This window comes from Euprymna scolopes, chromosome 1 (assembly GCF_053919585.1).
Source record: "Euprymna scolopes isolate OS-2025 chromosome 1, ASM5391958v1, whole genome shotgun sequence".
In the NCBI taxonomy this organism is placed as follows: domain Eukaryota; kingdom Metazoa; phylum Mollusca; class Cephalopoda; order Sepiida; family Sepiolidae; genus Euprymna; species Euprymna scolopes.
Genome location: NC_136482.1, coordinates 158,704,335 through 158,716,502, shown reverse-complemented (window position 1 = coordinate 158,716,502; position 12,168 = coordinate 158,704,335). Strand labels below are relative to the sequence as shown.

The following is a 12,168-nucleotide window of genomic DNA, read 5'->3' as shown; positions in this document are numbered from 1 at the left end:
ATAATAATTGTTCATAAATAATAATTGTTCATAAATAATAATTGTTCATAAATAATAATCGAACATAAAAATAATTGATCATAAAAATAATTGATCATAAAAATAATTGTTCATAAATAATAATTGATCATAAATAATAATTGTTCATAAATAATAATTGTTCATAAATAATAATTGTTCATAAAAATAATTGATCATAAAATAATTGATCATAAAAATAATTGTTCATAAAAATAATTGTTCATAAATAATAATTGATCATAAATAATAATTGTTCATAAATAATAATTGTTCATAAATAATAATCGAACATAAAAATAATTGATCATAAAATAATTGATCATAAAAATAATTGATCATAAAAATAATTGTTCATAAAAAATAATTGATCATAAAAATAATTGATCATAAAAATAATTGTTCATAAATAATAATTGTTCATAAATAATAATTGTTCATAAATAATAATTGTTCATAAATAATAATTGTTCATAAATAATAATTGTTCATAAATAATAATCGTTCATAAATAATAATTGTTCATAAATAATAATCGAACATAAAAATAATTGATCATAAAATAATTGATCATAAAAATAATTGATCATAAAAATAATTGTTCATAAATAATAATTGTTCATAAATAATAATTGTTCATAAATAATAATTGTTCATAAATAATAATTGTTCATAAATAATAATTGTTCATAAATAATAATTGTTCATAAATAATAATCGTTCATAAATAATAATTGTTCATAAATAATAATTGTTCATAAATAATAATTGTTCATAAATAATAATCGTTCATAAATAATAATCGTTCATAAATAATAATCGTTCATAAATAATAATTGTTCATAAATAATAATCGAACATAAAAATAATTGATCATAAAATAATTGATCATAAAAATAATTGATCATAATAATAATTGTTCATAAATAATAATTGTTCATAAATAATAATTGTTCATAAATAATAATTGTTCATAAATAATAATTGTTCATAAATAATAATTGTTCATAAATAATAATTGTTCATAAATAATAATTGTTCATAAATAATAATTGTTCATAAATAATAATTGTTCATAAATAATAATTGTTCATAAATAATAATTGTTCATAAATAATAATTGTTCATAAATAATAATTGTTCATAAATAATAATTGTTCATAAATAATAATTGTTCATAAATAATAATTGTTCATAAATAATAATTGTTCATAAATAATAATTGTTCATAAATAATAATTGTTCATAAATAATAATTGTTCATAAATAATAATTGTTCATAAATAATAATTGTTCATAAATAATAATTGTTCATAAATAATAATTGTTCATAAATAATAATTGTTCATAAATAATAATTGTTCATAAATAATAATTGTTCATAAATAATAATCGTTCATAAATAATAATTGTTCATAAAAATAATTGTTCATAAATAATAATTGTTCATAAATAATAATCGAACATAAAAATAATTGATCATAAAAATAATTGATCATAAAAATAATTGTTCATAAATAATAATTGATCATAAATAATAATTGTTCATAAATAATAATTGTTCATAAATAATAATTGTTCATAAAAATAATTGATCATAAAATAATTGATCATAAAAATAATTGTTCATAAAAATAATTGTTCATAAATAATAATTGATCATAAATAATAATTGTTCATAAATAATAATTGTTCATAAATAATAATCGAACATAAAAATAATTGATCATAAAATAATTGATCATAAAAATAATTGATCATAAAAATAATTGTTCATAAAAAATAATTGATCATAAAAATAATTGATCATAAAAATAATTGTTCATAAATAATAATTGTTCATAAATAATAATTGTTCATAAATAATAATTGTTCATAAATAATAATTGTTCATAAATAATAATTGTTCATAAATAATAATCGTTCATAAATAATAATTGTTCATAAATAATAATCGAACATAAAAATAATTGATCATAAAATAATTGATCATAAAAATAATTGATCATAAAAATAATTGTTCATAAATAATAATTGTTCATAAATAATAATTGTTCATAAATAATAATTGTTCATAAATAATAATTGTTCATAAATAATAATTGTTCATAAATAATAATTGTTCATAAATAATAATCGTTCATAAATAATAATTGTTCATAAATAATAATTGTTCATAAATAATAATTGTTCATAAATAATAATCGTTCATAAATAATAATCGTTCATAAATAATAATCGTTCATAAATAATAATTGTTCATAAATAATAATCGAACATAAAAATAATTGATCATAAAATAATTGATCATAAAAATAATTGATCATAAAAATAATTGTTCATAAATAATAATTGTTCATAAATAATAATTGTTCATAAATAATAATTGTTCATAAATAATAATTGTTCATAAATAATAATTGTTCATAAATAATAATTGTTCATAAATAATAATTGTTCATAAATAATAATTGTTCATAAATAATAATTGTTCATAAATAATAATTGTTCATAAATAATAATTGTTCATAAATAATAATTGTTCATAAATAATAATTGTTCATAAATAATAATTGTTCATAAATAATAATTGTTCATAAATAATAATTGTTCATAAATAATAATTGTTCATAAATAATAATTGTTCATAAATAATAATTGTTCATAAATAATAATTGTTCATAAATAATAATTGTTCATAAATAATAATTGATCATAAAAATAATTGTTCATAAATAATAATTGTTCATAAATAATAATCGAACATAAAAATAATTGATCATAAATAATAATTGATCATAAAAATAATTGTTCATAAATAATAATTGTTCATAAATAATAATTGTTCATAAATAATAATTGTTCATAAATAATAATTGTTCATAAATAATAATTGTTCATAAATAATAATTGTTCATAAATAATAATCGAACATAAAAATAATTGTTCATAAATAATAATTGTTCATAAATAATAATTGTTCATAAATAATAATTGTTCATAAATAATAATTGTTCATAAATAATAATTGTTCATAAATAATAATTGTTCATAAATAATAATTGTTCATAAATAATAATTGTTCATAAATAATAATTGTTCATAAATAATAATTGTTCATAAATAATAATTGTTCATAAATAATAATTGTTCATAAATAATAATTGTTCATAAATAATAATTGTTCATAAATAATAATTGTTCATAAATAATAATTGTTCATAAATAATAATTGTTCATAAATAATAATTGTTCATAAATAATAATTGTTCATAAATAATAATTGTTCATAAATAATAATTGATCATAAAAATAATTGTTCATAAATAATAATTGTTCATAAATAATAATCGAACATAAAAATAATTGATCATAAAAATAATTGTTCATAAAAATAATTGTTCATAAATAATAATTGTTCATAAATAATAATTGTTCATAAATAATAATTGTTCATAAATAATAATTGTTCATAAATAATAATTGTTCATAAATAATAATTGTTCATAAATAATAATTGTTCATAAATAATAATTGTTCATAAATAATAATTGATCATAAAAATAATTGTTCATAAATAATAATTGTTCATAAATAATAATCGAACATAAAAATAATTGATCATAAAAATAATTGTTCATAAAAATAATTGTTCATAAATAATAATTGTTCATAAATAATAATTGATCATAAAAATAATTGATCATAAAAATAATTGTTCATAAATAATAATTGTTCATAAATAATAATCGAACATGTAGCACAGAATAAACAACAAAACCTCTTTTAAAACAAAATAACGAAAGGTTTATTTGTATAGCAGAAAGTTGGACTGTCAGAGTTCGAAAAGGAAGAGTATAAAGTTCTTTGGGTGTGTTGGTCAGGCAGGAATTTTTGTTTGTGGAGTACTACCTTGGCTAGCAGTTATATTCAGTGAAAATCTTCAATGCTAGCATGTCCAGAGGACAAGGATGAGAAGAGATAGGAGTCTGTTTTGGTTTAAAACAAATCACTTTGCAGGGGCTATTGATTCACAAGAGAAAATATGGGGCGGATCAATAAAATTGTCGCCCTAAAGAAAACACTACAGCTTTATTTTAAAACTTTTATTGAAAACAAATCAATTTCGGTAACTTGATTATGTAGTAAAGCTGGCATCTATTCAATGTAGCCGCCTTCAGTCTCAATTACTGCCTCAGAACTGGGAGCATGCCTTTTCCTCAAGCGCTGGCTGGAGCTTGGTGAATATTTGGTGGATAGCGGCAATCAGGCTTGTGATGTTCTCAGTGTATGACCAAACAAAGTAGTCCAGCAGATATAAAGTCGTAGCATTCCTTCTGAAGCCAAGCCTGGGGTTCTTTGGACTTGTGGGCTGGCGCTGAGATCTGCTGCCACACCCTGGATTTGCCAGTGGCCATCTGATTGCATTAGGGGGATCACCACCCTCTTCAGTACATCCAGGTACACTTTAGTGTTGACTTTCAAGCACTTTAGAGATGTGAGGTGGCATGATGTGTCTCTCACTTTAAAACCACATCAAAGACCATAACCGGAAACTTTATTTTCATCACCCTGGGCACATCCTTGTTATTTGTGACAAGCCAACGATACATTTTATGGGTGCTGGCAATGGTCCTGTTGTCATAACTTGGATCAGTAGAGAGCATGAGTTGTACAGCGGCGCATCTTCGATCTCGCTTGTTGAACATTGTGTCACTTTCATACATGATAGAAGGCTCCTATTGTTCTTGGGACTTGTAGACAATTGGCCAACTAGTTGATGATCTGCAAAAAAAAAAAAAAGAAGGAAACTGGTTTTCATCAAATGGAAATGGAATCATATCGTCTTTTCTATGGTGACAGTTTTATCGTTCCACCCTGTAGATCTTTATTTGTGGCTGCTACAGATGACTCAAGACTAGTAGTAGTAGATAAGGTGTATGATATGGAGGGATATCACGCTAACATTGAACTGTCCAAATGCAACACTTAACCCTTTACTACCAGAACTTTTATTTTAAGCAATAAATAAATTTTTTAATCATGAAACCAACACACGATGGAAGTTAGCGTGCCACTGATGCATGAACATAAACAAACCCCTCATTCACTTGTTGAACCATGCATAGACCTGAACCTTGAGGGCCAGTTGGGCTGACAAGCCATGAGAATAAGAAGAGTAAGAAATATGTTGCAATATTTTTGAATAATGAGGGGTATGGTCCCTCACAGTCGGGAGATTCTATTTATAAACAATGTTGCTAGGAACTGACCAATCAAATTAATTCACGTTCTGCTACCAACCAATCAGAAACGAGAATTGCTCCATAAAAATTAAACCTTTTCTGTAACAACCTCACATGTGTTTTCTTCGTGTCAACACGGGAAGAATCTTTTGCGCTGTGGCTTCCAACTCCAGTGCTGTCTACTGAGAACTACTCACCTCCAGGATTTGTATAGAACAACTAATCATTGGGAACTGCTCTGAAACTAAACATGGCTTACAACTCAAAATGTTTTTTTTTTTTTTTTTTTTGGAAAGGTGACTTTAAAGTACAATTTGGCGGTAAAGGTTTAACATAAGTCGATAAATGAGGCCAATGTAAACCATTCTCTGTAAAATAGTTTTAACTCACCATCGAAGACGAGAGTACACCTTTCACTCTAACACATTCCATTATTTGAATTAATCATATACAGTGAATCATGTTATAGCATTAAAGAATCCAAAAAGTATTGATCTGCCATAAAATGGATGAAAACCACAAAATCAAGTTGTTGTATAGACTTATTTTTGACAATTTCAAAAAGATGAAATTTGTTTTGGAATGAATAATTTTCCACATTTTCTTTTTTTTTTTTTTCTTTTCCCCCAAAAACTGAAGACTTGCCAAGATGCCCGATTGTGCTTATAAAGCTGCCATGAAAGAGTTGCGTCGTTTCAAGAAAATGCTTCCTAATATGCCAGAACATGCAATGATCAGGTCTGTTTGCTTTCCATTTTTTTCTTTTTTTTTCTGTTTGCTTGATAAAATGATGAATATTTTATGACGTAACCTCTGAACTTCGTTATGTGCTTATTCTCGAACTCGGGAATCCTCTTGTTGAACTTTAGAATTTTGAATGGAACCCTTTATATAATCCATAGGACTAGCATACGCTTGTTCCTTCAGCCATGAAAGAGCCAAAGTCTTAAGTAATTTGCAATTATCGTATCACCTGCACTGAGTATTGAGCCATCAACCTCCAGAAAACTATAGCTTACAACTGAATTTTACCTAGTACTTTATCCATTATGCCATGGATACTTGCAGATTCCCGAGAGATTCTTGAATTTGCCTTAAAGATATTTGAGTTTAGAGTTGGGGGAATGTTTAGCATTAGTAGAACAGTAGCTGCACTTGTATTTTTATATTCTTAAGGAGAGATAACTCTTGCTTGCTTCCGATTAGTCCAAGGGCCATAACTGCCACCTCTACCCCCTCCCATTTTCCTGTGACCTCGGAATATATGAACATGGTCAATTTCCTTGATCTAAGAATTCATGTGATTTCCGACATATTCATGAGGACAGACTTCTTGGCACTATTTTTGTACAACTGCATGCTTGTTTTTTGCGAATAATCTCTAAGGTCTCTTTTCCCCGTGTTTGTAATATCATCCACTTCCATTTGGTTATCTCGATTGTTTTGTGGATCCATGAACACCTCTACCCGTACTAATATTGTTATAACCCTAAGGGGAGATAACTCCTGCCATCCTCCGGTTAGTCCAAGGGGCATAACTACAGTGAGTTTGATAAAAATGTTTCCGAATTTGTAAAGATGCACTTAAAGAGGGTCGGAGATTACATCAGACAAAATGTTGTGGGAATAACACTCAAGATGAGAACAATAATCCAAATATTTCAAATAATAAAAATCATGGAACTTCATCTCAAAAATTCAGAAACAAAATATTTTTGAGTTCGAAAAAGAAAAATGAAAATGTCTGCTAAAACTATTTTCTTAGGTTCCAGGTTTCACATTCTGTTTGATAACTCCTCAATGGCAGAATTCTAGTTAGCTGACTTTATTAAATACTAACCTGGGTGCCCGGCGTTGCCCGGTTGTTTATAGGTGTGGGTTGAGCAAAAAAAAAAAAAAAAATGTTGTAGTAGGCAGGCAGGCTTGAACCCGTGACGCGAAGGCGGAAAAGAAAGTGGAGGTCTGTGTAGGGTGTTGGTTAAGCAAAAAAAAGAAAAAAAGGAAAATTGTGAGCGCCAAAAAAAAACAAAAAACAAAAGTGGTAGTACCTATTTACAATGCCTCCCCACGGGACAGAGTTAGACACCAGGGTCGTTTTTTAACGTGGAGAAAAGGTACAAAAATAAAAAAATTGTCTCAGTCGTGAAGGACTGCTCCTCCACTGAAAGAGAAAAGAAATGGAAGTGCAGCATCTGAAGAACAGATACTACACTTTGATCTTGGCCAAAAAAGCGGTAATAGGCAGGTAGGCTCAAACCCGTACCATGAAGGAGGAAAAGAAAGTGAAAAAAACAAGTGACACGTTAGCTGTTGCGCCCATCGCCAAACTGGAAGTGACGTAGGTTTAAATTAAGGCTAGACAATCGAAAAGTGGCGATGGCTTTCGAAAATATCGGCGAAAAAAAGCGACCCCCCCTCCCTGTAGAAAAGTGCCCAGTTGAGGGTGAACGCCAATTTTTCGGTATTTGTCGTCCGAAGGGTCAAGCTTCAAAATGGTACCGATCTCGTGAAAATCTGTCGCCTCTATTGAAAGTTTTAAGCAGACATACAAACATACATACATACATTTAAACAGACAGGTGAGATTTATATTATCGATTAAAGTTTATATTTTTGTTTTTCATAAATCTAGTTCGATATCGAAAATAAATGCATAAACAAATTGAATATCAAATATAATTCTTTATTCTTAATTAGTTGTAGTTATCAGACGTTGCCCGGGAATCTTTTTGCTTTCATTTTTGTAATATTTCCATTATTTTATTCGTTTAATCTTAGTTTCTAATTGTGCAACGTTTTAGCTGATTCAACTTCTGTTATCATTTATCAGGTGCCTTTGAACTTTGGAATTTTTATGCTGAAGGTTACATTGGCCAAAATGTTGTGAAAATAACAAGTTGACAATAGCAGTCCAAATGATTTCAATAATCCAAATTATCAAACGTCATCTAAAAATTTCTGAAACATGTTTTTGTTCTTGCATTTTGAAAATTTTACTGTTTTTCTATTTTTAAATAAGTTTTGGAAAGTTAAATTTATATATTACTAGCATGAGTACCCGGTGTTGCTTGGGTGTTGAGAGATGGCATAGTAAGACTATTGAGCAACCATGAGAAAAATGAATTTTTTTATCAAAATAGCAGTAAAAAAAAAAAAAAAAATTTAGCCGCAGTAGCCAGGTTCGAACTTGTAACGCTAAGAGGAAAAGGAGGTAAAAACGCTAACATGTTAGCTGTCTCGCCCACAGTGCACTTATGGCGTCATGGGCCTTTGAAATAACGTGTTTTAAACATGTTGAGATCGCTAGGTGACAATGGTTTGCAAAAATGTTGATACAAAAACTGACCCCTCTTTGTCCAAAGTTGATGGTCAGAGAATTAATGTTTTTGACCAAGTTTTGGATATTTGTTGCTTGAGAAATCGATCTTTCTTTCTAACGGTACCAATTTCGTCAGTGTTTGTTGTGTGTGTTGAAGGTTTTTAGTAGACATACAAACACACATTTTCCCTTTTATATAATAGACTAGCGAGGAGTACCCGGCGTTGCCCGGGTGTTTGGAGGTGTGTGTGGAAACTCCGGGGGTGGGGGTAAAAAAAGAAGTAAGTATGAGGATCGAACCCGAACCGTTGAGGTAAAGTTGTAAATTAAAGTGTGAAAAAAAAAAGTGCGACGTTAACCATTTCTCCACCGCGAGATGCTAACAGAAACATGTTTGAATTTATTTAATAACTTGGATTTAGCAGGTGCTCGTTTTAATGAGTTAATGAGGTCAAGTTTGACTGCGGGATAATATTCATTTACTGCTGAACGCCTCCCCCCCAAATGTTATAGGAAAAAGACTAACCCACATGCGGCGAGCGACAAATATTGAATATTTATCTTCCCGAAATCGAGCAAATTAAATAGAGAGGCGAGCTTCGTTGTTAACTGTGAGATATTATGATTTATGTGATATAAAAAGTTTTAAAAAGTTGTGAAGCAAGTGATCGCTTCTCTGAAAAAAGCTTTTTGTTGACATACAGAAAAAGCGAACACACATACATACATTTTTCGCTTTTATATATATAGACTAGCTAGCCTGGGTGTTTGGAGGTGTGTGTTTAAAAAAAAAAAAAAAGAAAGAAAGTGGTAGTAAGCAAGCAGGCTTAAACCCGAACCGCGAAGGAGGAAAAGAGCGTGGAAAAAACCCCCAAAAAACGTGATGTCTTTGCCGTTGCGTCCATTGCCAAACTGGAAGTGGCAAAGGTTTAAATTAAGGTTAATCAATTGAAAAGGGGGATGACTTTCGAAAATATCGGTGAAAAAAGCGACTCCCTCCTTGTAGAAAATGGCCCAGTTGAGGGTGAAGGAATTAATGTTTTTAGCAAATTTTTTGATATCTGTTGTCGGAAAGGTCAAGCTTCAAAACGATACTGACCTCGTGAAAATCCGTCATCTCTGTCGAAAGTTTTAGGCAGACATACATATATACATACATTTAAACAGACAGTTGAGATTTATTATAATAGATGATTTGGTCATTAAATTATTAATTGAACCAAATTGTTATAAAACCATAACAAATTTTGTTAAGGTAATGTTGTTTTACTAATTTTTTTACTTTTAGAAATTACCTTGAATTAATGGTTGAATTGCCGTGGTCAAAAAGTAACAAAGATACTCTCGACATTGTCCAAGCAAGGTAAGCATGTTTTTCATTGTATTTCTTATGTATTTGTTTTATTTGAATTTTCTGATGCATTCGATTTTTTGGATTTGCTATTCAAACACTTTCTTTCTCATGTGGCAAGGATTTATTCTAAACTAGTCAATGACCTGCAGATGGCTGAAGCGTGATGGTATAAAGTAAGTGTAATGATATATCACATATTAATTCGTCTAAGCTAAATTGAAATCCTATATGATTAATTACAATCAAATTATTCATTGATACACGTTGGAAATGTTGAACCTCCTAAATCCCTGTAACAATTGGTAAAATAGCAACTTGTATTCAATTAATTATATACAATGGATTATTTGCTTGTGTATTTGTTTTCTTGATTGGTTTTTAAAGGCATATCGATCCTGTTAAGTCATTTCAAAGTTATTTTATAACCCCTACAGGGCAGCTCGGATGCACAGACTTGGGTGGAAGATGCAACCGATGTCGATCCCTGTAGCATTACCTGTGTTCTCGTCTAGTGGTTGAGTTCATCTTGTTGCTGGAGTTCGCTCACTGGCTTCACCTTTTTATCTGGTTTCCAAACTGTCAACGGGGCCGTCTGAAAAAATAATCCGCATTCAACAACGGCGTTTTCAAACAAAGAAATAAAAGTCAAAACTTAACTGGTTTTTCTTAACATAGACTGATTATTGCTTTCAACTTCACAAGTAGCGTATACACAATTTGGCTTAGGCTTACAACTGGGGCTGGCGGTTATTAACAAAGTTCTTCACTTATCCAACATCAGTATACTAGGGAGAATCAGTTCACGAAGAACCATGCTGCCAAGGCGCGTGGCAAAGAGTGTCCGTCTATCTTCACTTCACTCTTTTTTATCAATATCGCCCAATACGCCTGCAAGTGATGGTCAACCAATCAGCGGCCGTGCTTTTGTTCCGGTGGGTGAGGTCCAGTAACGTCTTGCCGACTCAGAACGCACAATCACAGAAGAAAAAGAAAATAATGAGAAGCGACCTTTACAATTATTGAAGAGAAAGAAAAGGTTTTCACCCCCGCCCATTCCTCCTGCCATGATCCCAGACTAAATTACCACGTCAGCAAGGCAATAAATGTCCGCACGCTAGGAAGATGGGTTGTCACAGCCAATTAAAACTCAACGGGTCCACCGGGCATGTTCTCGGGTGGTTTTCTCTTCAACAGATAACGTCCATAGCCTCACTGTCAGCCGGACTGTTTCTCTGTTCAACCACTTGACAGCGATTTCTCTTGGCAGTCTGTCTATCAACATAAGTGTCCGTCTGTTTTGCTTAAGAATTATTTTTATGACTTTCATTCTGGCGTAGATACTTGTTTCAGCTATCCATTCTTGGGCGGGGGGGGGGGGAGGAGATCATTTTGATTATCCATCAAGAAACAGATGTATTCTTTTTAAAACAACATCAAGCCATCATCATCATCATTAGAATTCAGCCGTGCAAATTCTCTGAATTCGTGTCAATGGAACCATCCAGACGACGGCTGTTCTCCCGACATTGCCCGGCCCCCATCGGGTCACATCTAGTGTAAATTCTTATGTGTAGGTTATTTACAATAGTATTAACTTGTATGGGTTTCCTTTTTTTTTTTTTTAAATAAATAGTGGTAGGAATATTTGATAGAAAACCAAGTCTGATGGGTTTTCCATAAATTACGGGCAAGCGAGTGATTGTTGAAGGTTGTTCAAGCAATATTGTTGCTGTTTGCCTAGCCACTAAATTTGAATTTTTTTAAAAATTTCTCTCTCTCTGTATGTATATATATATATATATATATATATACTTCGGAGTAGTTTTTATTTAACAATCAGTGGTTATGTAAACGTGAGATTGTAGGTTTACAAAATATTACTGGCAGTAATATTCTATAAGTTATCCCATCTAAACGAGAATTGCTCGATATTCAAGATAGAGCAAATAAATTAAATTGTAATTCAATGAATTTCAAAAAACTCTCATTGAAATGAAATGAAGTGGTTGAGTTTCATATCAAAGAATTTTTATTATTCTAAGAAAGACAAAGAATGCTTTAGAAAGTTTATCTCCTTAACCTATAGGGTTTCGATGTCTACCATCTCATCAGAGGAGTGAAAATATTAGCAAATAGATATAAAGGTATGCACCCTATTTGCTAAAGTCAGTGAGACATGGAAAGTCAAAGTGAAAACATTATATTTATCAGAAGTTCTGTGGCAGGAGTAT

The 12,168-nt window shown here is 29.5% G+C and overlaps 1 protein-coding gene across 1 annotated transcript in view; it reads left to right on the top strand.

Annotated features, from left to right (window-relative positions):
* LOC145276889 (lon protease homolog 2, peroxisomal-like) overlaps window positions 1-12,168 on the top strand; it is a 103,127-nt gene that overhangs the window by 32,352 nt on the left and 58,607 nt on the right. The window contains exons 7-8 of the mRNA XM_080128328.1: window positions 5,904-6,002; window positions 9,872-9,946. Of these exons, the coding sequence (XP_079984454.1) occupies window positions 5,904-6,002; window positions 9,872-9,946 (174 nt within the window). The remainder of the gene's footprint in view (window positions 1-5,903; window positions 6,003-9,871; window positions 9,947-12,168) is intronic.